This window comes from Paramormyrops kingsleyae, chromosome 1 (assembly GCF_048594095.1).
Source record: "Paramormyrops kingsleyae isolate MSU_618 chromosome 1, PKINGS_0.4, whole genome shotgun sequence".
Classification (NCBI taxonomy): Eukaryota; Metazoa; Chordata; class Actinopteri; order Osteoglossiformes; family Mormyridae; genus Paramormyrops; species Paramormyrops kingsleyae.
The window spans coordinates 64,009,426-64,034,636 of NC_132797.1; the positions used below are offsets into that span (position 1 = coordinate 64,009,426).

Consider the following 25,211-nt stretch of genomic DNA (forward strand, 5'->3'; position numbering starts at 1 on the left):
CTTTAGCATGGCCCCAGAGGGCAAAACTCAAAACTCAGAGTTTGCTTGATGTAAAAAGTTGTAAAAAAATAAGTTGCTTCGCTAAAATGTACTGAGCCAGGTAAGGAGACCCTCCCTGCTTGCAGACACCCCTTACTGACACATCAGGTCCTCTGAGATCAGGATCTGCAGCCAGGCATGAGCAAATTTATCATAAAACTCTTGGGCTCATGTCAGAACGCATATCCACCGAGAGCTCAGCTGAGACGAGGCTGACTTCACCTTCCATGCTTCCTCTTCTTTCTTCTTTAGCTAGTAGTTTTCAAACGGCACATTGCTGAAAAATGTTGGGTGCCCCAACATCGTGCTGATAAGTAGGCATGCATGAGCTACAGGATCAAAGGTCAAAATTCACAGTGCTCTGAAAGGTGGTATCTGTATACAAACACACACACACACACACACACACACACACACACAGCATATTAACACCCTAATGGAATATCTCAAGCCTGTAGAGCCCAGAGTCTAATTAAAATCTAAGTTTTGGACCTGGAATGTGTAATCTGAGATGATGAAAGCTCTTTCTGCACCCCAGTGCTTCAAACAAGCTTGTTTGTTTGTTTTTATGTCTGTGGTGGAGAGGGGTAGGTAAGCTAAGCAGGGAGCTGGCCTATGGATTTCATTAAGAAAAACAGGCATCCACTTGCCAGACCCTGTGTCAGGTTGTTATCTGTGAGCAACTGAAGGTGGTCGGCTTATCACACAGCAGCAGCGCCGCTGGGAGGGCGGGGTTCAGCATCAACTCACCTTCTGATGGGCTGCTCTGTGAGCACCAGAGGGCAGTCAGCCTATTACACAGCAGCACCACCGCTGGGAGGGCGGGGTTCAGCATCAACTCACCTTCTGATGGGCTGCTCTGTGAGCACCAGAAGGCGGTTGGCCTATCACACCCCAGCACTGCTACTGGGAGGGCGGGGCTCAGCATCAGCTTTTGCTCTGCCCAAATCAGCACACCCAAACATGGGCAGTGTCCACCCGCTGGCGCAATGGGGCCTGTAGTGAACTGGAGTGCTCTGGGGAAGGGGCATCAGTCACGCACACACAGTCACGCTCAGAAAACTGACTCACTTGAATGTCACCACAGGCTCTCTGCTGCCTCCCGCTGGGCCAGATCTCAATCGTGATGCGTTGATGTCACCCACCGAGTCACCTTGCTGCCCCACACAAGACAGATGTAGCAGCATTCTTATGTTGATGTTTCCCTGAGTTTTCTCTGCATTACCGTTTTTTTGTAGGGCCTGTGCAATCCTGGGCGTCGTCTTCATCCTGTCCTCCATATGCATTATGGGAAAAGCCATTCATGACCTGTCCACCAAGCTGCTTCCAGAAGTGGTAAGAGTGCAATCCAGAACAGACCCGAATTCTTAATCTAAGTCTGGGTGAGGGAGGGGGATTCCGTGGATCGATTAACCCCAGTAAATATCCATTTATCCGCTTGAATTGGACAAATGGCTGAGTGAGTGACTCACTCTGGCTGGACACAGGGGCTGTGGAGATGGCGTCACATGATGGAAACAGGTGATGCTGTCCATCTCGCACACATTACCTTTAGTGCCATGAGGCCTGGCCAACGATGCACTTAAGGCAGAAAAAATACAGGAATGGCAAGGCGAGCAGGCTGCAGTTTCCACGGCCTCATTTGTGGGGTTTTGAGGCACCACACAGCAATTTGGACTCCTGACTGAGGCTGAGGCAAATGTCGGGGGGTGTTTGAAGAGGGGGGGTGGAGGGCTTTCATAAGACACAGGATCCTAAATCCTAAATGAATTATTTAATTTCCCTGCGGCTTTGTCTCTGAGAGTAAATTCCAACTCGCTGGAATCTGAGGCGTTATGGTGTGACAGCACAACACCTCGGGGGGGGGGGGGGGGAGAGACGACCAAGCACACTGGCTGCGAATCACAGGTGGGAAGTACGTCACTGCACTCTCATTGCGCCACCAGTATACGTTCTCCCTCTCCCTCTCTCTCTCTCTCTCGCTTTTTCTCTCTCTCTCTCTGACCCTCTCATTTTTGCCGTTACACCAACACCACACGCCGGCTGTGAACAGGAGACCCGTAGCTTTAACCCAACTCCCGGAATAGTTCACCGGCGCTGTTTCCAGGCAAACTTGGGGAAACAGTAATATTGAAAAGGGAAAAAAAAACTGTTTGAAACTGGAGCCTTTTGGCTCAGTGACGCTCCGACAGACGGATCAGATCAGAGCTCCGGGATGCGTAAGGATCCACTCAGGCAGATCGCTCCTCTTGGGGTAATTATAAAGAGATTTGGCAGAGATACACACGCCTGCGTCAATGGCGTGTTCTCTGACCTTCTACACCACGTCCAGGGTATGTGGCGTGACTCAAACGATGACAGTGGGACACGTCTGACGTAGGAAAACCTGGGTATCCAGCCCGAGTAAAGTCTGATCTGCTCAACCTGGCAGACATAGGCCGACAAAAGTGAGCAGTCCTCAGTTGTCTCTGTAAGTGCCTGATCTAAATGAGGACCCAGTCAGGCACCGCTACAGATTTTGAGCCCCATGAAAGCATTTCATATTGGGCCCCCAACCCAGACCAGTCCAATTATGCTCCAAATTATGTTCTCTGTCACTAAGGGGCCTTTCGAATCCATCTGACTCCCCCCCCCCCCCCCCCCCCCCCACCTTTTACGGCGCCCCCGGCCCCATTCGTGTGGAGTTTGGTACCCCCAACACGAGGCGTTTAGGTGAAAAAACTATCAAGATTGGGGATGGCATTCACCTTGAGGTCGGGCTGATGCATCAGCCTCTATGATGCGCTTCATCCGATTTGTGTTGAACAGACTGAGCTAATCACGTGTGGTTCAGTGTGTTTTAGGAGAGATGGGACTTCAGGACCCAAAATGCCACCCACTACCAGGGTCAATACAGTGACCCAGCAGAACCAGAACCCATCACACAGAGATTCCACCAATCTCTAAAGCATGGTATCTCCCAAGACTCCAAGTCCTCCCTTCTCCCTGTACTGGTGCCCAGTTTTCCACCATTCCTGAAACAAACTGGTAGGCTGGTGTTTACGATCAGGTGATCAGGTGAGGGTGGATCCAGGTCCATGCTGGGTGCTTCCTCTACATGCGGTTGTGTGAAACATGTCTGGGTCCCCCTGCTGATCCATGAGCTGGGGGGGGGGGGACACTTATGCAAGTGAAACGCGCAAGCCAGTCTGCCGGATAAGCCCCGCCCACCCACAGGCAGGTCCAGGCTGACCTTCAAGTGTCCTTCTGCAGCAAAACCGCAACCAGGAGCTAACAAGCTGCCGAGAGACGGGGGGAGAGGGAGAGAGAGGGATACCTATATGCTGTACCATCAGTCCTGAAGTAGACAAAAAATCTGCAGTGTTGCAAGAAAGCACCTGGCAAGCAAACATAACAGGGGAAGAGAGGAAGGGAGAGAAGGAGGGAGGGAGGGAGGGAGGGAGAAAGTAAGGGAGGGGCAGGGGGAGGAGGAGCTGAGGCTTCTTGAAAAGGCGGCTTGCTTTGTTTTAATCAAATTCTCAGTCCACTGAAATCCCTGTGAGACTTATTCTGGCGCATGCGAGCGTGCTCTAAAAATAGCTGCGAGCGCTTCAGAATCCTCCCCCCCATCCAGTGCAGATGTCAGACACCCTCCACCTTTTTTTCCCCTCTCCATGAAATGTTAATCATGTCCCTGTCTCCATGTCACTCTGATGGCGGCTGCATCCAAGCAGGCGGGGCTAAGCTCCTCGGGGCTGCACCAATCTGGCCAACCACGCCCAAGACCGAAGCCGGGGGTGGCGCCTTGATGTTTGAACTGCTGCAATGTGGATGAAGGGTAGAAGCTTGATGTTTACTAGCCTGGAGCAGATCGTCCAGCATGGGCAATGCTGGGATTTTTTAAGGCGTGGCGCATGAAAGGGGCCGTAATTCATACAGAAAGTCCAACCGTATCATTAGCCAATGATATGTTTTGAACTGGTGAGTGACAGGGGAGGAGGCACTCCGGAGGCCAATCAGCTTTCAGCTGAGGCCAGTGCCCCTATGACCCCCACCCCTGTACACGCCCCTTTCATCCAGGTTACATCGATCACAAGACAGGGCAGCAGATGCCCGGCAATGTCGGTCCATTGTCTCCAGATCATGATGGATCGCTGGTGTGGGTGGCATGGATGAGGATTCATACCCGCAGGATGCGTAAGACCCTGCGGATTACCCTTTAAGTCAGAATCGTCCGGATGGTCTGTGCTCTCTGCTGCTACCTCTCACAGCACCCGGGCTGGAGGTCCAAACCTGCATGGGACCAATCCGACCGTTACTCACCGGCAAAGCCTAGAAAACATTTTTTTTCCTCGTTCTTTGAAGAGCAGATTAAAGCCTCTGTGGTCAGCGGGTGGGACGGATCCCTCCTGTTCTGACGACGTCTATGGAAAAATACATGGAGCGAGTTGGACCAGAACAGGAGGAAACCTGTCGGGGGGGTGGAATGAGAACCGGAACAATATCAAGATGCCGGAAGCATCTCAGAAACACCCACGTCTTGAGCTTCAGGTTAACATCCCAGCCCGTCAGACTGACCAACAGAGAGTCCTGAAGCAGACGGATGACACAGGTACCAAACCCTGTGTCCTACTCCTATACCACCAAGCCCCTCGCAGTATTGGGGAGGGGGCCAGGGAGACTGAGTTAAAATCATTCATTTTCCATCTTGCCCTCAATCTGCAGGGGCAGCCAGCTTTTAAAACGACTTGATCATTTTCAGTTTTGACGCCGTGCCTTTATCAGGCCAGATAGCAGTAAAGAGAGGCTTCACTGGCTGTATGTGTGAGAGAGGAGACCTCCAGGAAGGGGGAGGGGGGTGCAGAGCAGTTCGGGAGTCATTCTGTTCACGTCTCTGCTGCTCCTTCCGGGGCAGAGCTGAAAAAACGAAGAGGTGTTCCTGTGGATTGATTAAAAACATGGGAAGTGGGAAATTGCTTTTTTCTGTGTGTGTGTGTGTGTGTGTGTGTGAGAGAGAGAGAGAGAGAGAGAGAATGTTTCTTTCTTCACTGTATTTGTATGCCTTTATCTGCTGTGTGTGTCTGAGAGTGTGTCCGTATGTATGTGTGATAGTGAGTGTGTGTGTGTCTCTGTGAGAGTGTGTGTGAGATGTGTAAGAGTCTGTGCATGTGTGAGTGTGTGTCTTTGAGATAGTGTATGTGAGTGTGTGTGTGACAGCGTGTGTGTCACAGTGTGAGTGTGCGTGACAGTGAGCGTGTGTGTGACAGTGAGTGTGTGTGTGACAGTGTGCTTGTGTGTAGTGTGCATGAGTGTGACAGTGTGAGTGTGTGTGAGTGTGCCTGTGTGCGACATTGTGCGTGTGTGTCAGTGTGAGTGTGTGTGACATTGTATGTGTCACAGTGTGAGTGTGCGTGACATTGTACGTGTCACAGTGTGAGTGTGCGTGACATTGTATGTACATGTCACAGTGTGAGTGTGTGTGACATTGTATGTATGTGTCACAGTGTGAGTGTGCGTGACATTGCGCATGTCACAGTGTGAGTGTGTGTGACATTGTATGTATGTGTCACAGTGTGAGTGTGTGACATTGTACGTGTCACAGTGAGTGTGCGTGACATTGTGCGTATGTGTCACAGTGTGAGTGTGTGTGACATTGTGCGTATGTGTCACAGTGTGAGTGTGTGTGACATTGTGCGTATGTGTCACAGTGTGAGTGTGTGTGACATTGTGCGTATGTGTCACAGTGTGAGTGTGTGTGACATTGTACGTGTCACAGTGTGAGTGTGTGTGACATTGTGCGTATGTGTCACAGTGTGAGTGTGTGTGACATTGTGCGTATGTGTCACAGTGTGAGTGTGTGTGACATTGTGCGTGTCACAGTGTGAGTGTGCGTGACATTGTATGTATGTGTCACAGTGTGAGTGTGTGTGACATTGTACGTGTCACAGTGTGAGTGTGCGTGACATTGTGCGTATGTGTCACAGTGTGAGTGTGTGTGACATTGTACGTGTCACAGTGTGAGTGTGCGTGACATTGTGCGTGTCACAGTGTGAGTGTGTGTGACATTGTGCGTATGTGTCACAGTGTGAGTGTGTGTGACATTGTGCGTATGTGTCACAGTGTGAGTGTGTGTGACATTGTGCGTATGTGTCACAGTGTGAGTGTGTGTGACATTGTACGTGTCACAGTGTGAGTGTGTGTGACATTGTGCGTGTCACAGTGTGAGTGTGTGTGACATTGTGCGTATGTGTCACAGTGTGAGTGTGTGTGACATTGTGCGTATGTGTCACAGTGTGAGTGTGTGTGACATTGTGCGTATGTGTCACAGTGTGAGTGTGTGTGACATTGTGCGTATGTGTCACAGTGTGAGTGTGTGTGACATTGTACGTGTCACAGTGTGAGTGTGTGTGACATTGTGCGTGTCACAGTGTGAGTGTGTGTGACATTGTGCGTATGTGTCACAGTGTGAGTGTGTGTGACATTGTGCGTATGTGTCACAGTGTGAGTGTGTGTGACATTGTGCGTATGTGTCACAGTGTGAGTGTGTGTGACATTGTGCGTATGTGTCACAGTGTGAGTGTGTGTGACATTGTGCGTATGTGTCACAGTGTGAGTGTGTGTGATTAGACCTCGCCAGCAAATAAAAAGCTCCAAGGGCCTCAGGCTGCGATTGTAGCCCTGGCAGATTTCATTAATCAACACATTCACATGGGAAAGTATATTGAGTTTACACGACCCCCCTCCCCCAAAAAAAAGAACATATCTGATGTGAAGAATAAATTGAGGAAGAATAAATTGAGCTTCTGTTATTTAAAATAAGATGTTGTCCCCCTCAGAGGGCGTTGCATGGCGGTAAATCTGGTGCTTGGATCCAGAATAATGGAAACATTTAAATCTCCCCAAGACTTTTCATATTGACTGGCGTCCGTCGGGTACAAACATAATTATTTCCTCCACTTCCCCTGGGAGTGCCGTCCTGACCATCTGCCTGTGACTTTTCTTGCCGTTTTGTGGCTGGCCCCCACTATCTGCCTTTAGACAGCCGCCATCGTGAAACGCCCTTGAGGAGTCAGCTTCTTTTTCCACTCTGCTGGCTCTTCTGCATCCTCTTGCTCTCCGCAAACATCACGCCGCACCCCTCCAGAGATTCTCCTGACAACTTTGTTAGCCCTGTATTCTTTAACTACATCTCAGGCTTCGCTGTCCCAGATACAGGAGCAGTAACTACACTGAGCAGAAACCTTCATTTCTGGACTTTTGTAGAAGCTCAGTTTGACCGTAAAAGATCTTTTGTGGATTTGAAAGGTTTCCTTTGTATGGAAGTTTCTGCTGAAGGTTCACCTCACTTTTGCGGCTCCTTCAGTGCCACCTGGAAATGGACACCAACTATTGAAGTTGCTGGCAGTTAATTCCACCTTCAGCTGAAGCACATTTCTTCTAGAAACCTTGAATGAAATTGCCCAGGAATCAGGTCTGGCAGCTTGTGTCACATAGAATCTATCCTAGCAGAAGGGTGTGGCCAGGTTCAGAGGCACTTCCTAACACGGGGCACAGATGCGAAGCTCCCAATCCTGAGACTGCTGCTGTGCACCGGTGCCCCCTACTGGTCTTCTGTTTAAGTCGCCCTACAGCAGGCCAAGGGCATCCAAATTGAGAGAGCGAAAGCAAAAATAAATAAATAAATAAATAAATAAATAAATAAAAATACAAGAAAAAGACTGTCGAGATATCAGGTACACCCTAAGGAAGCCCCATGCTGGAGTGAAAACTAACTAGCTGTGAGAAGCTCGCTTTCAGGCAGAAAGAACAGCCCCAGGCCGCAGCAGCACGGAAAGCGGGCAAGTGGGGGGCCGGCTACGTTCTGATCGCACGCCCCCGCCCTCCCGCATCACTCTGCAACGCGCCGAGCCTCACCTTTAAAGAAAACCCGACACTTTCCTGTGAGAACCTCACCAGCGTCATGGCAACAGACAGAATACCGCAGGCCCCTTTCCCACATTCCACGGCGTTTCCTTGGGAGGTGACTCTTATGCCATGTGATGCCCATGAAATATTAATGCCACAGCTAAGCCTGATGCCTCTCCCCCTCTCCTTCCCTCACCCTGTCCTCCCCTCTTTTTCAGGGCAGCTTACTCTTCAGCGTGTCCATCATGAGCGGGATGGTGTGCACGGCCCTTGCCGTGGTCAAGTTCATGCTGGGGAAGGTGCTCACCAGCAGGGCCCTCATCACAGACGGTGGGTAACTTGGAGCCGCCCATCAGTGCTAAGCCCCTCCCCCTTTGCCATGGCAACCATGCCAAGCCACTCCCACCTGAGGTTGAAAGCTTGGCATTAGGGAATTTTGGGAATTTATTTTAACCAAGATCATTATGAAAAAGAAGGCATGCTCATTAGTGAGGATAAGGAGTCTAGCGCACACTCCACTGTGCAAGCCCCCGGGGGGGGTCTGAGCCCCAGCCACTTCTGTCTTGTTAACAGTCTGTTAGCCAATCATGTTGTCATTCACAGAGAAATACAGGCAGCTCTTTTGTTTTTTCAAACCCCCACACTAATTCGACCTGTACCTCAGGAGGCTGAGTTGAGCCAGCTAACCCCCCCTAGTGCTGGGGGTGGGGCGGGGGATCTGCTGCCAATAGTGTCGACATGCTTTGTTAATTCGGAGCAAAGACTGTGTGTGTGTGTGTGTGATTGCAAATGATTTTGTGCATCGTATGATGTTTATAGTTAGAGTATCCACCTAAACTGAGCAGAAAGGGAGGAAAAACAGACTGAGCAAATTAGATTCCTCATCTTTTCTGCTGGGTTCATCACAGATCCGTGTCCATCTACAGTAGCGGGTTTCAGAGCGTGAAAATGGACCCTATTCCCCTCGTCTCATTATCAGCACGCCGTGTGAATGGACCTCAGTTAACAGGTTTGAATGTCAGACTGAAGGTTTAAAAGCTGGCTGATAGGCAGGCAGACCTGTGTGGTGGGGGGGGGGGGGATCTGGAGCCGACCAGAGCACCGGCAAGATGGGGGCCAAGTCCAAGCAGGCTCAGGTCAGACAGCCTGCTGTCCCTCCGCTCCGCCAGACGGGGGAATAATTGGTGAGAAACAAGGTCTGGACAGGTGCCGGGGGGGCCTTCGGGCACATCTCGGCTGGGGAGGGGGGGCGTGGGGGATAACATCCCCAGTGACAGGCCTGAGGCCGTGCGGAAAGACCTGAAAATAACAACCGGAAGAATCCTTGCAGCCATGTGAAGCAACACCAGCTCCTTCCGGAAGTTTCACTCACCAGCCGCAGATTCTCTTTAAAATGCATTTACCTCTCCTCACAAAATAGATGTGTGCTTTTTTATTGTGCTTTGTTTTATTCATGATGTTTTCTGTGGCATGGGAGAGGATGCCATCCGGCTCCCGTTCATTCAGAGAGAACGGGCTGCTTAGCAACGGGGACGTCACACCTGTCACCATCCGTCAAGGTGCTCTGGCTCCAAACTATTGAGAAAAACACTCCCAGCAGATTCCCCGTTTTCTTGCCTGTGGTTCCAAAAACCATAAAAATGGACTCAGATTTCCTGCTCTTTTTCCGACCTTCCAAATTTCACTGTGGCTTCCGGAAGTTTCTCTTTTCTTCAGGAATAATTTCCTTCTTTTATAATAAACATTCACTGCCATATGTGTGAATGACAGTAAGTGTGCCCTGTGATGGGTTGGCAGCCTGTAGCTTCCAGGATAGACTCCGGACCCCCGACGACCCTGAATAGGACAAGCAGCTTCAGAAAATGAATGGAAGGATGGACATGGGAGTGATGAAAGAGAGAATATCTAAGCCTCATTCCCATGTGCTCAGGGCTTGAGAGCGCCACCTCCTGACTGTATGTCTCTGGCAGGTTTTAACTCGCTGGTCGGCGGCATCATGGGGTTCTCCATCCTCATCAGCGCAGAGGTCTTCAAGCATCACCCCACCGTGTGGTACCTCGACGGGACAACAGGGGTCCTCATTGGCCTCATCATCCTGGCTTATGGCGTGAAGTAAGCACAGGCTCTGCTCCCCAGCAGATCGATTTCATAGATCTTAGCACAGCAGTGGGCCATAGAGCAGCAACACACAGACTCCCGGCAGCAGATAGATATTTCATATGCAAGACCCTGAGTTGTGGACTTTGGTCTTTAATTCGGCGGACTGATCCTTCTGCCGGACAGGTTGTGCAAATGTACTAGGTTAATTAAGCAGTTGGTCACTAAAAACACCCATTAAAGTCTTGTTGTTAGGAAGGGTATATAACCAAACTGCATATATTCACCTTTAGGGATATTGGATACACAAGGTTTAATTGCACAGAAACATTGTCCTATTTGGCAGGCTGGTACTAAACAGTCTCTCTTAAAGCATTACTGCCCCCTTGTGGAACATTTGAAAACAGTTTGACTCCTGATGTTTCTTCACTGTGCCTTCGAGCTTTGAAACTGGGTTGAGTCCCTTGTGTCAGTTTCTTGAGTGCAGCTCCGGCACACTACTCTCAGGCTGGAAACAGCACCCTCTAGTGGTGAAGATTGGCAGCACGGTAAATACAGTCACACATGGCCTTCACCGCCTCCTCCTTCTCTCTGCGCTGCAGGTTGCTGATCGATATGGTCCCAAGGGTGAGACAGACCAGGAACTACGAGCGCTTTGAGTGACGGATGAATTGCCTTCTTTATGTCACTCCCCAGAAAGACTCAGAGGACCCATTGAAAGCAGACCTTTAGGTGCCCGTGGTATTTCAGTTAAAAGCAAGCCATCCATTGCTGAAACGTGCCCTCATCCCCTTCTTGGATTCTTTTAAGTCCAAACCCAGTATATCCCATAATAGCCCAAGAGCTCCAAGGAGCTGCAAGGAGGGAGAAATTATGCCTTTGCTGTCACCATTGAACTAAGTGGAGGCTGCCTGGTCAAGTGCCAAAACCTGCTCTTCTGATCATGCCCAGCAGGGTGGCGCTACTGTTCATCAAACATATCAAGAAAAAAACTACACTACATTTCCTTAAACTACACTACATCTCCTTAAATTTAAAACTAGATGTAATGTTGACACAAATCCCCACAATATCTGCTTAGGTTTCAAAACAATATAATATATTTCAAAGTTTCAAGCAGCCTCTTTAAAGGGTGGATCATCTACTGCCACCCCCAAAAAGTCTCCCACATCTTGTACTTAAAAGGTTGACCCCCCTGTGAGACTTGGAGTGGGATGAGTAGTTGGGCCACCTTAGCGTCCTCCTGTCCGGCACTGGAGAACCAGGGGCCCAGTGCCACGTTCTCTTGGCAGGCCCCAAAGATAAGTGGGAGGTCAAGGTGGCACTGGCCTTACAACCTGACGATGAAGGCAGCATCGCCGCCCTGCTGGTCCTGATGATACCCTGACAGCCATGAGCTAGCAGAGAACCGCAGTGGAGCATGATCATCGCCAAAACAGCAGCACAGGAAAATCCAAGGCTAAATCCGTGGTATTTCTTGGCTGCTGGAGGGGCAGCATGTCACCTGGGAAAGCCGAGGTGTGGGGAGGAAAAACAGACCACAGGGCCACTTGACAGCTGCCCCTGTAGAGTCTCTCTCTCTCTCTTACCTGTAACGCAGATGTTATCTTACAAAGAAGCATAATCCTCCCCCCCACCCCCCTACCAGATGTCCACTCGGTATCTGACTTGTCTGAAGGGCAAATTTGGTTTTGGCTCACAGGATCAATCATCAGACTTTCAGGAAAGATCTTGCTTAAAAATAATAATAGCAACCTGTTTACATTTTCTGACAGGGCACAAAGGCATACAAATCTAAAGACGGAAATCGATTTAACATTTGTTCTATACTGACTTAAAGACACAGAATGTTTAACAATGAAACAAACAAGGATTTCAAAGTAAAAACCTCCCTTCTTGTGAATCCTTGTATTTCTAGATTTTACAAATGCCTGAGGGTTTGTATCCCCTCAAGATGATAGGAGCCCATGTAATCAGGTTAGCAGTCTGCCTCGAACTCCTAGCACAGGAACCCTAAACAGAGGGACAATTTTTAAAAAATTTTTAAGCCATGGGATGCACTGGTTTTGTGTTGTGCTGTTTCTAAGTGAAATACCAGCACCTTTTGTATATAGTTTATTATATATTATCCAAAAAAGACAGAATGTGCATTCATGGGACTCGTCTGTCCTGGCAGATGTTTGTAAAAAAGAAAAAGAGTACCCCCCCCCCCCTCCGCTCCAGACGAAGACTGTAGGACCTCCTCCGGTGAGGCATCGCTGGCATTAGCCGTAGATTTCTAGCTGTGCGTTTAGTTGTGGATCCCCCCCCCATGTAGGATTTCGCCCAGTGGAATCAGAGTTTGATTTACCGTCAGCAAACCGCTCATTTTAAGTTGACAGCTTGCTTTTCAAACCGGCTGATAGCACACCGGTTCCTCGAACAGGACACCGACAGCACAAGTATTAACTTTTGTAGCACGTTTACATCCTGATCACCTTGCCGTTTGCACCCCCCCGAAGAAGCACAAGAATGTGGAGTAGGGGGAGAATAGCACAGCCCTCACATCCAGGGAGGGGGCTCAGAACAAACAGGCCTTAAGCTGTACTGATAACAATCATAAATGTGAAACCCTGAAACCAGTTTCATGGGATCCACCTCATTAACATTCTAATATTGGTTAAGTGGCCATTTGTATCGTGAGTGTAAGACGATAGGCGTTTAGGACATTTGTACACACTGTAACGTGCTGGTACACTGTGCAGGTAGTAACACGACTAAGCATAGAGTATTTATTGTTACCCAGTATATTTAAATAATTTGACAGTACTATCGATGTATGTACAGAACATTTTGGAAACATTTCAGAACTTTTCTTCTGTATGAGTGGAGATTTTGTTGAGAAATGGTTGTATGTAAAATACTTGAATGTTTGCACACACACATGTAGGAAGAAGCTTCCAGTGACATTCTCACGCGGCCAATGTCACATGACATACTGAAAGCCCCCACTCAGGAAATCCGTGCTAATGGTCCGGAACCAGAAAAGGGGAGGGGTTTCAATTTGTACATCTTCTCCGTCTCACTCACTCACAAGCACACACACCTACTCTGCAAGAAGTGGCCAGATGGACTGACTGTTGAAAGTAGATATTATGTGGTTTTAGAGCTCACTCCAGCGGGAGACCTTCTGCATGACCCAAAACCTCCTGGATGCAAATATGCCTCCCAGTGTGCCAGTATCCTGCTTTGACGCTACCTTACACACACACACACACACACACACACACACACACACACACACACACACACACAGATTAGGTATCTAAATCTTTGTGGGGACACTTTGTTCATTTCACTTCTGTCACATCTTTTTAACCATAAGTAACCAAACAAAATACAAGATTTTTGGCATATTTAGTTTTTGATTGATTTCTCAGTTATGTATAGTTTCCCCCCTTGTGGGGACCAAAAAAATATATCCCCACAAGGGCAAAGTAACATTCTTATCACATTGTGTTTGGTACCCACAATGTAATATATACATGCCCACGCACACACGTGCATTTCTGTCTATGAGGACTTCAATACAGTGACTGATTCCTAAAGCCATCCAGATGAAATCCTTAAAGCTGATAAAGGGAAAGCAGTTTGTTCAAAGCAGATCTAGTTTCCAGAGTGACGCGTATATGGACATGTGCTCACACACGTGTTGGTACAGATTCTGAAAACAGCAGCAGTTTCCGGTGCCGTACATGATGTCTCAGTATGGATGTGATTACCGTACCGTGGGTGATGTGTTCACTCTATATTTTATATATATATATATATATATATATATATATATATATATATATATATATTCATATATATTCATTTATTTATATTGATCACTCATGCAACACAGAGACTGTCACAGAAAAAGGTTTATTAAAAATAAAGTTTTATCCTGCTTATTCATCAAAAACAGTGAAAACAAGTTGTCTTTTCTGTATTTGCATCTCATCATACACCATCTCTGGAATAATCATCCATTTCTGCAGATTCCTGAACCAGCTAACAAACTACATAAAATGCAAATGTTGTAATGAAGAAAATGCGTGACAGTTGGCAGAGGGCCTGCGATGGCACCTGAATGTCGCAGCTAACAGCACGTTATAATAATGCGCAACTCCCTGTCAGTCCCTACGCAAGCTGGATGAAATAAACTCATACGCTTCTGTTCGTCATCCGAAGGTTTATTCAACCAAGCAAACGCCAAGATCCAGCCTGCTGAAATAAAGAAGGCAACACTAAAACCAAGGGAGGAGCGCGAGAGAGAGAAAGTAGTATGAACCTGATCCTGTTTGCTTGAACAGACTGTTAGCTGTATTTAAACGCACTTTAAGCACCTGCGTGTAAATTTCTTGTAACAATAGTTTGAACAGAAACTCAGTTGCACAGAACCATTCATAAAGTCTTAATTTCAAAAGGTAACATCTAACGCAGAGAGGAGGGACGCTTTTCAGAGGCCCTTCTCCCTTCTGTCGAGGTACACATTAGACTAAAGGCTATACATTTGCACTGTGGTCATACTGTATAGTTACCAATAAATAAATAAATAAGGCATAAGTGCCACGTGATAATCTGAAGGTGAGGGTTCGAGGATGACATTCACACATGAGCTGTCAGCTAGTCTTTCAGTTCACAGCTCTGAGACGCTTGTTTTCTTCCCTAAATCACTGATATTTTTCAAAAAACTCCTCTCATATCTGTGGGCCATATTGTCTGACACACATCACTTTAAAAACAGTTCCTTTCACAATTAGATTGTATCTAAAATCACTCCAGAGGATGTATCTTTTATATATTATAGTTTTTCGAACACCACCTTGACACAACTGGACTCCTGAACCCCTTTCAGCAGGCGAAACAACAAGCAAGCTTACTGGGACCTGAAAGGCACAAGGTGGCCGGGGGTGTCGGCTCCTTGGTAAGATCACGGGGGCGTGGAATTTACAGATGGCCAACTGGGGGCTGGGGCACCGCCCCCAGAGAGCCACCCCTTCACTGGAGTACTGTGCGTACCCGCATGCTGTACACTGGAGAGCAATCCCAAACAGAAAGGTCTCCCTCAAACTGTAGGGCCCCTTAGAATCACTGAACACCAGAGACCACCCTACGTGTGTATCTGACCACGCTCCGTCCGTTAAATATTATCATAAAAAAGAAAAGGAATCCCTTATTTATAAATTAAAGATTTTTTTTTCTGCAAACAGCAATAAAGATTTGTATACAAAATAAATAAAAAAGAATTTAAAACCCATTATGAATAATATACATTATCATACTCATATTTTCATTTCAATAATATAGTGCACCTAAAAACATTTGTTTCTCTTTAAAGGTATTTTACCTAAAACTGGCAAGCAGAAATAAAACAATGATAAAACGATCCAAAATAAAAAAGGGGGCAATCAATGTGATCTAAAATTACTCTGAATAATTATACATTCATACACAAGTTGTCATGTATGTGCATCTATTGTTACTGATTAATACGGTAATCAGTATGACTTTAAAATCGCCTCTGGTAAAATCTTGTATGACATTGGTCATATTCGGTATGTTAACTGCTTTTTAAACTATGATTGGCTGGATTTCCTGTGCAAACAGGAAACCAGCGGCAGTTCTATCAGGCAGAGCAAATCGCACAGAGTGTCCCACTCCCCTATAGAAGCTCTTGTGCCTTTCAGCGGGGATCCATTTTTCTCCAAGTCAGTAAAAGCACAAATGCATTACAGCGCTGGCACCAATCGCTCCGGCCAAGTCGCCCAATTCGGATCTTGAGGGCCAGAGACAGGCACCGTTTACAGTGTAGTAATTGGAGTAGCCATGCCTTCTGAGAAACACAGGTCCATCCCAACAAACCTGTGCAAGCAGCTGTGTTCGGCATAGTTATGGTTCTGCTCCGGCAGCTGGTCCCATGGTCTTGGAACAGATGGAGAAAAATCCCTGTAGTACTACCATCGAACGCCAGAGGGCAGTATAGAGGGCCACTCTCATTCTTTCTCTTGCACAGAAGCAGGCGTATATTCAAGTATGTCAGGCTGAGTGGAGTTTGCTTCACCTGAGCTTCTCTTCTGAGCTCCAGCGGCACTCCTTCCGGCTAGCCACCCACTTTGGCTCATTGCCGTATTCTTCTGCCATCGAGATGGTGAGACGGAGAAATGATAAAGGTCAGCAAGCTGCTGAAAATATGCGCAGGATTCAAGGGAGCTCCCCCAAGCTAGGCTGCAGCCAGCATGCAACTATAGGCAGCCCTGGCAGAGCGCCACCTGGCCCTTCATGTAGTCCCGGCAGGGGCAGATGCGCGTGAGCGACGGATGGGCACCCGCGCAGCTGAACAGCAGAAGGTCCGACTGGAAGACGCAATGGCGTTGCTCTTTGTTGTAGGCTGGCACCACTATGTCGTCCAGCGACTCCACTGTCTGACAGTCCACCCCAAACCTATAAGGGAGGGGGTGCAGGTGACAAAGATCAGACAGAACTTCGCTGGCAATAAATCAGCCCATTAAATTAGGCTGGGTTGGCCTGGACAAGGCAATATGCAGCCAATAAAACAACAAGGGTAATACCTAATGCCAGGGAAATAAACTCTCACTGTTTTTGCAGTGGCTCATCTGTGCCATCTAGTGGAATCTGTTCTACAAAACTTTCCTCCTGGGTACTGCTGTACATTCGAAGGGGCAATGGCGCTGCATCCTGCCCCGCCCCGTGTGAACGGGGGGGTCTCACCTGGCCAGCTCTGTGTTCTTGTTCAGGTGCTGGAAGAAGGACGGCTCGCAGATCAGCTCCGCCTCCTGACACACCTGCTTGCAGGACTTGCCCGGCCCGGCCAGCTTCACCTGGAGCGCGCTCAGTGGGGGCCACATCACCTGTCCATGGCAGAAGTCCTGGGGTGGGGTGGGGGTATAGTTATGTCTCCTCTTCTCTTTACCTACTCACTATTGTCTTGACAGAGATCTGTGTTTTTGGGGGTGTGACACCCTCCTACCGGAGGTGCTATATCCCACGTGTCACTTCCTGGACCTGCCCCATCTAGTCAGTCAGGCAGTGTCATTATATTGCCCCACCCAAGCAAACTTAGCAGTGGTTAAGGTTCTGACACACATACAGACACTGGTTCCTCAGTATATCAGGCTTCAAACAACAGTTCAACTTCGTGGGGACTGGGGGGGGTGGCTACCTGGTTCTCGATGAAAGCATTGACCCTCTGCAGCATCCCCTCACAGGTGAACTCATAGGGCAGGTATGGCTCGATCTGTGGAAACGAATGTGAGCTGGGTCAGGAAGAGGTGGGCTCTGCCCCCCCTCCCTTCAGCAACACAGAGATTGCAGACCCCGTCCTGTTCATTCTTTTTACAACATCATTACTATAAACTTTTCTTTCAAATGCCTTTCAGCTAAGGATGTTGCACCTCTGTCGCACCTTTTTAAAATTACTATTCACAGTATGGACCAAGTCAACACTCCTATCTAGAGGCTCGAGCCACACACCTTCTGGCTGAGGATGGACCGGATGGCGCTCTCCACCTCGGCTGGGTTCTCGATGTCGACCGTCCACACATGAGGCCGACTGATGTAGACCTCCGCATAGGGGTGCTGGGAGGTCAGCTGTGGCGGGGGGAGAAGCAGACAGATAAGCGTCATGTTCCTGTGGCAACAGTAAGAGCAAAGCTGAGAGACTGATCAATCCCTGATCGTCCCCAGGGAAATGCTACCTCTACTCAGCCCTGTAAGACGCTTCTGTACTTAGTAACTTTCATTAGAGAGTAAAAACCATGCGGTGAGTCATTCCTGGTGTGACTCGGCCATATGGATGCTGCGTGTCCTCCAGCAGGGACACGCTTCGCATCGGAGGGGCTAAGCTCCGCCGGAGAGCTTCCACCTTTACGGACGGCCTGTCCTCTGGCGCCGCCCCAGAAGCAAGCTTTCCTCGTCCTCCGACGGCCCGCTCAAGAGTCGCGTGATTACACGTGGGCGTCGTACCAGACTGAGCCCATCGAAGACGCCCCGCGGGACGCCCAGGGCCAGAGGAACCAGGGACAGCCCAGCAGAGGCGGGGTCTCACCTCGCGGAATGTGGGCTTGCCCTTGAAGAATTCCGTGTTCTTGCTGCTCTTGGGGGTGTTGAACTTGGGGTTGAGGAAGGCGCAGCCATTGGCGATGGCCTCCAGGGGTGCGGGACCCTCGTAGGGGAAGGACAGGCCCACGAAGAGCTGCAGAGAATCGGGCAGCATTAAGAGGCTGGCATAGAATCAGCGACGGCAATGCTGGCACAGGCGGCCCGGAAATCACAGTGCTTTTATGAGGTTTTAAGGTTTACACTTCATTTACGAATAAAGAGGAATGACTTCAAGCGTCGCGAGCAGATCTGTCTGTAACCAAACGTGCCAGGAACACCCATCTGGGTTACTGGAGGGTTCCTAACTTGGCCAGGCTCAACCTGGTCCGTTATACAGAGTTTCTATAAATGGTCGCTGGTCTAAAGGTGCAGATCCCTACGGCCAGGACCCACACCAGAGGCCCGGACCGGGATAGAGGCAGTCAGTGACGCAGCAGAGCACTGCACAGCATGTTACAGTAACACGCTTGTCCAGGCCGCTGCTGAGTGGATCTGACGGCCCCGAGGGGGCTCCTCTCACAATGGACCCTGCTGTAAGCAGTTGCCCCCAACCCCCCCTAACAACAGAGGGCTTCATCACCGCCTCTGACACCAGACACCACCCCTCATATCTGCCCGAAGTGGGAGTGGCAGTCTCCTGCCAGCAGGTGGCAGCAGAGGCATGTCTGCACGCTCACCCAGCGCAGACAGAGCAGGGTCCTCTGGTGCCTGGGGCACACAGTCCTTGGGAAGAGGGTGCTATTTATAGAGCTCTGTGGGCACACAGTGGGGGGAGGGGCTGCTTTACAATGACCTTCAGATCACATGGGGAAAACAACCTGGGGCAGGGAGTCCGCAGGGATGGGGCTGCTGGCAGGCCAGAGGGCTGATGGATAAAAAAACACTCATAACAACACAATGCTGACACACCCTTGGGGGAGGGGATCATAGCATCATAGCACATGATGAAAATGCAAACAAAGCAGCATGGTGGCACATCATGGCCTAAAGAGAGCAGACAGCCATTGGACTTGTAGGCAGACCTGCAAGGGGCCTGGAGTGTTGCACACGACGGCTGGGGGTGATGGGCTATGTTACGCCGGAGAGGTAGACGGAAATGAGGGCCCTGTGGTTTGGACTGGGCGAGGCCTCCTCTGGGCCAAGCCTCTTGCATATGCAAACAGACTCCATGGAACATTAACACCCCCCCAGTCTCAGGACCCCGACCTCCAACACTGAAGGGCTGGAGATTCACAGTCTAGCAAGCAGAAAGTTCCCACATGGAGAAGTTAGAAACCGCTGAGCACCAAAAGCTCATTATCATGCCGACTTTTAATAAAATACCTTTCAAAACTTACATCTGAAAGACCGCACTGTCTTATAAAAGGCATTAAGAGGGGCTCTGAAGAGCCGTGAAAGCAATTCATAATGTCCTTTATTAACCAAACGCGTCTGCTGTACTGGGCTCCCAAACCTCAAGAGGACAATTAGCCTCGGCAATCTGTGACTGTTTGCTTCAAGGACGGACAGACTTCACGGGCTGCCTGTTTCTGCTGTTCCTAAAGGGCGGGTGTGGAAGTTGCTGCCGTTTCATCTGAGATAATTCGTTATCCACCGTCCCTCGAAGGCGGACGGAATGTCTGCTCTTCTTTCCCTGGCTCGACCGGTGGCATCAAACTCTGAGACCCATTTCTGTTGGGGTTTCATTCTCCCCCCCCTTACTCTCCAAGTATTTTCACCGTTTCCAAGTCGGAAAGGACTCGTGATCAGAACCAGAACTAAGTCTTCAGAGACACACGGGCCCCAAACTAAAGCCATCAATACATCAGTAAGGGTCAGTCACCTTGGTCTCCCTGAGCAGGAACTGCAGGTCACGGCCGCTCAGGATGCCGTGGTTCTTCACGTAGGTGGGCAGGTGGACGGTGCTGGTGCCGTGGACCGTGCCGTGAACCTCCATGTAGCTGTGGATGATGTCCAAGTATGCCTTCTTGTCCTGAAACAGGGCATAGCACACGGTAAGGGGCGTGGTCAGAGGTCCCCCCGCTATTCTCGTGTGTGTGTGTGTCTGTGCGTGTGTGGTGGGGGTGGGGGGTGTCGAGCCTGTATGAATGCTCGAGGTACCAGAATAAGTTCAGAGAAACCCCAGTTTGGGTTTGGGAGCCCTTGCTCAAAGAACAGCGTGAGCCAGTTGCTGGGGGCCACTCCACCCCACTCCAAACAACACAGGCCTGCTCCACCTTCAGCATCTGATTGCAGCCCCATCCACACCTCCGCCAACACTGTGAGTTCTGAAGCTCGGTGCTGCACAGAGACCCCCCCCCCGGCCCGAACCTTTACCATCGGACAGTTTAGCTGCTGAGTAAACTCTTTTTGCAGAAGTTCTGCATACCAGAATAACCACGACTTCCCGAATACAAAAACGGCTGCCAGCTGTCTTTAAAGGAGCACAATTTAATATTTTAACTACATGACAAATGGACAATAAAAAAAAATAAATTGGCACAAATTTTGGAATGACGTGTGATGTGCGACGTGGAGAAAGCTGCCTTGTACAGAACATAAGTTCTCTGAGAAACTGCTGCCAATGTTTCCCACACCTGACACAGGGGTGAAACCATCCCCAACATGCAGCTGTCTTGCTAAGCTGTACCAGTGTGACTCCTGTCCTCGGGGAGGGCAGTTTCTACCTGCCGCCTGAAGGGCATCCGATCGATCCTGATCCCGTCACTGTCAAATCGCGGTCCCGAGGAGAAGACATTTTCTGCAGCAGCCGGCCTATAATTAAACACCAAATTTCAACCGGAAAAACAAGTGGAGGTGAAGCTTAGAGGATGGGCGGTATGAGCTGATCTGTAACACTTCCAGGTACCTCCAAGGATGCTCATAAAAAACACACCAGTACCATTTAGTGAAAGCACCCCCAGGGGATATGGCTCTCAGTGCTCAGCGCTGCTTTATTAACGGGCCACATTATGTCATTAAGGTCTTTATGTTGAATGAGGCTGCAGAGCATAAAATGATAAAAGAAAAAAAAACACTCAACACCTTATTGGGCAGAACTGACTTCCATCGGCCCACTGAATGAAGTTCAAGAATGTGATTATGGATTTACTACAAACAGCCTCCAGGACTTTAGCTTGACATGCAGTGTAAAAATGTGACATTTTACACATTTTATGTGCACTACAACTATGAAATATAACAGACAGTATTTTACGTCATTAGCACATGCTACCCTGTCTTTAATGCCTTGTGATTGGGAAATCGGAGCCTCTTGTCTGTTATAAAGAACCATTACCATGCGTTTCCAGTAATAACATCCTGTGTTTTAATGAAGCACAATCGATAAACAGGATAATAACAAATCACTGTTCGACTAAACACATTATTCACTTAGAGGACTCTGTTCACTGCTAAGGTGTGATTTTGGCTTGAGGTTTATGCCGCTTCAGTGAAGCTATCTGACCAATTTAAACGCTCAGGCAGACTCATTTCACTGGCAGCTCCCTACTTCTGGTGCCATTGGGCACTTAACTGCCTGTACCCCCCCCTCCAGGTCCCCCTCCTGGGATCCGACCTTCTCAGGTGACATTCCATTAGTCGGATTCTTCAGCCCTCCATGGAGAGATCCCCTTTTCCGAACGATGCCCCCTGGGGCTCGACTCTCACACGGCTTCCCGATAACCTTGAGTGCATTGCACTGCTACCACGGGAAACTCGAGCCAGGTCAAGTGACATAACACCGGGCCAGAACCCGCCGTACTGTGCCCAGCCAGGCTCCGGCTGCCATTTTCACCTTTCCTTGTTCCTTATCTGTACATTTCATTCGCAAACAGTAACTCCCTAAAGACCATTTCTCTAATGTAAACATATTTCTTTTAAAATGAGCAAATGTGGAGTGCATGCAGACCAGATGACTCAGGGGTTACGGCCGTGTCCTGAAGGCCGCCGCGCAGATTTGCAGACCAGAGGCAGTCTGTCATCTCTCAGAGACCCCCAGCTGACTCTTACCCGCAGCATGTGAGGTGATGATAAGTCACCTGTGTCCATCCAGTCTCTATAACAGGATGCAACAGAACAGAGGCACGGACAGATCCAGGATTCACTAATCCTCATCTTATCTGCATCTCCATCTTACAGGTGTTTCCCTCTGTCAGGTTTTTTGTAGACTAAATTGCATCAGGTGAGATAAAGTCCACTGCCAACGTCAGATAAGCCAGATCACATCCCGTTTTTGTGTAAAGAGGAGTCACAGCCTCTGATCAACAGAGCTTAGGATTACAGATAGGGCTCCCACCCGAAACGAGTATCCTGTCTTCTGTCCATCATGCTGGGATTGATGGGGGGGGGCATGCAGAGCTCCCTGACTGGGTGTCTTTTCGATGAAGGGCTGTGCGTGCAGACGGAGCTTGTATTACACGCCGTGGCAAATTGCTGTCCTGGACTAGGATGTTATCAGATGCTCAGACTTGAGCTGATGCAGGGATAGTGAGGCCATGAGGGCAGCCGCTGCAGGGACAGGATAGCACATCAGGGGTGCCAAGGGGAGGAGGAGAGGCCACAGACTTAGGAAGGCCTACTACTGCAGTAGGACAAATGCACACAGGAGCCACATCTCCGCCCATTTAGGAGTTTTTTTTTATTCGTCTTACCAGATATCAGGCAAACCGCATGGAACCCAGAGCACGAACAGGCACACAGACCCCACATCAGCAGCAACGGCCAATCTGAGCTCCCGGCCCCGCAGTGAGATTCTGGCTCCTGCGGAACCACCTCTGGGCAGGCCTAAGTGCGGCACCAGGCTGCCACTCGCCACGCGCCTACCATCACCGCCCGTTTCAGGCACTTTCAAACATGCGGTGTACGAGCGTGATAAAAGGGTGGGCTACACCCGGCCTAAAGGATGCGGATGGTTTTACAGCTTTGCCTATCAGCGCGTTTCACGCACAAGAGAGCTCCAAACCAAAGCCAAGGCCACGCTGGCAGCGATGAACCATGGGGAAAAGGCCGAGTAAGTCTCCGTATGGGCTGGGAGTCTGATCTGGCCCAGCAAAGCAATGAGGGGCCAAAAGGTGGAGCGATCACAACACGGCTGTGTGGAATTCGGAAAGACGGGGGGGCCTGTGTGTGTCTTTAAGGGTGTCTAGGAATTAAGAAGAACTTTATAAGTTACCAGCATGACCAGATGGGGCAATTGGTCACTGTCACAAAGAGAAGGATCGATACCACGATATGATCACTCAGTGTCATAACAGAAATGACAATGCCTTAACAAGAATGGTTAATGAGGGGGCCAGTCAATACCATAGCAGGGAGGATCGATTCTGACAAGAAAAAATGGCTGCTAGACGCCATTATCATTTCAGACACGCAGCGCGCAATCGTCTGATGTAAACCCGCAGCACGGAACCTTCAGAGATGCCCTCACTGTCTCGCTCGAACTCCTTTGCTTGTGCTGGGTCGTAGCGGTCGTCGTCATGGCGACCCTGCCTTGAAAGGCGACCTGGCGGCGCCGGCTGGGTGCGGCGCGGCGCTCGATGTGAGGCGAGTGCCAGGGGACGCATCTTCCTCCCAAGGTATCAGCCTTGCCGCGCTTTTTTACGACGTCCCATGTGAAAAGTGTCATAAATAACATCTAATCGGATTGATAGACAAAGCCTCATTACCAGGTATGGAGGACAGTCTGTCTACGGAGCCTAGCGTGCTTCGCTGGCCTGGCGGCAGGAGGCCCAATCAAAGCCCGCATAGTAGACGGGGCACTGCGCTCCTCATTAGCGACACAAACGACTGCAGGCCTGTGCTGGTGACTAAGTGGGCACGGCAGACAGCAGGCAGATGGCTCCCTCACAGCATGCACGCTTCATCATCACACATAATGCTGACCATAAAGCCCCTGCTCCCTTCGCAGTGTTTGGGGGGGGGGAGCAATTACTGTACGCTCCAGTGTAAATCAGACGGTAGACAGTGGCTCATCAGGGGCATGTCTATAGCACTGGTAAATAATTCTGAGAGATTAAAAGGCACATGGGCAGATACACTCGCCTCAGTTAACACGCACTGACAGACATGTTTAAGGCTCCTGCACGTTTCACTAGCTTGAAAGTTACACCTAATGGCTGACTGGTGTCTGAGGTTACATTTTTATTTATTTGGCACATGCTTTTATCATACATATTTTGCAAAAGCTGGGCCAGACATTTCTGAAGGCAAAGGGAACCAAGGGCCCAACGGTGACATCACTGTACTGACCGTAGTGAACCCACGACCTTCTGATTACGGGCACATCACCACACCCCGCTGATCCACAAGCAAGCCCAGTTCATAAAGCAGTCCTGGATTCTCCGAGGCGCTCTCCGAAGCAGTCCGATCTCCCCACACTGGTTTTAATTAAAAAGCGTGAAAAAGGACGGCTGTTAAAAGCACTGGAGGGGACCTGATTAATCGTCTTCACTGTAGTGTGCCAGTTAATGGAGCCCAAACCTGCCCTATAGGATGACTGAGTGATAAACCCTAGGCACCCCCCCCCCCCCCTGGAACCGGCACCGGGAGGATTAAATTAAACCGGGTCAAGTTCAGAACAGAGCCTCGGGCACAGCTCCCTGAGCTCACCACCATGCCAGATTTCCATGAGAGAGGACATCACCGCATGGCAAGCCAACGCAGATCTGCCAGCGTTACGTTTCTACGTGAGCACGGGGAAGACCCCACAGGCTATAAAAGGTCATCGAACAGACAGAGAAACCTGAAATGGTGTCCGCTGATGACATAACTCACTGCTAATAGAGGTGGGGAGGGGTCTGCTGACCTTGGAATGTAGTTACCGGGTCTCGAGTCTCGAAAACACATGACGTGGGCCTGGGAAAAGGAGCAGAAGCCCACGCAGCTGTTCATAAACCCTGTCCATGAAAAATTTACAACCCAAGAGTCCATCTCCTTACCCCCACGTGAGAAAAAGTCACCTCTGACAAGGACAACACATTCACACGTGTTAGTGTGTTGCAATATTTCTAACAACATCCACACTCAATCCCCAGCCCAGCTGCTTTTCCTGTGCATGCGCTTAGCAC

At 49.4% G+C, this 25,211-nt stretch overlaps 2 protein-coding genes across 5 annotated transcripts in view; one reads left to right on the forward strand and one right to left on the reverse strand.

The window, feature by feature from the left end:
• The window catches only part of LOC111849486 (transmembrane protein 163a), a 38,422-nt gene extending 25,553 nt beyond the window's left edge, over positions 1 to 12,869 (forward strand). For all 4 annotated transcript variants that reach the window (XM_023822395.2, XM_023822396.2, XM_023822397.2 and 1 more), the window contains 4 exons: positions 1,278 to 1,374; positions 8,142 to 8,253; positions 9,894 to 10,035; positions 10,623 to 12,869. In XM_023822395.2, coding sequence (XP_023678163.1) covers positions 1,278 to 1,374; positions 8,142 to 8,253; positions 9,894 to 10,035; positions 10,623 to 10,683 — 412 coding nt within the window. In that variant the 3' untranslated portion in view covers positions 10,684 to 12,869. The remainder of the gene's footprint in view (positions 1 to 1,277; positions 1,375 to 8,141; positions 8,254 to 9,893; positions 10,036 to 10,622) is intronic.
• Positions 12,870 to 13,910: 1,041 nt separating this feature from the next.
• The window catches only part of LOC111849468 (alpha-1,6-mannosylglycoprotein 6-beta-N-acetylglucosaminyltransferase A-like), a 53,077-nt gene continuing 41,776 nt past the window's right edge, over positions 13,911 to 25,211 (reverse strand). Inside the window, exons 12-17 of the mRNA XM_023822342.2 lie at positions 19,988 to 20,137; positions 18,113 to 18,259; positions 17,539 to 17,655; positions 17,228 to 17,302; positions 16,777 to 16,934; positions 13,911 to 16,488 (exon numbers count right to left, since the gene is read on the reverse strand). Coding sequence (XP_023678110.1) covers positions 16,290 to 16,488; positions 16,777 to 16,934; positions 17,228 to 17,302; positions 17,539 to 17,655; positions 18,113 to 18,259; positions 19,988 to 20,137 — 846 coding nt within the window. The 3' untranslated portion in view covers positions 13,911 to 16,289. The remainder of the gene's footprint in view (positions 16,489 to 16,776; positions 16,935 to 17,227; positions 17,303 to 17,538; positions 17,656 to 18,112; positions 18,260 to 19,987; positions 20,138 to 25,211) is intronic.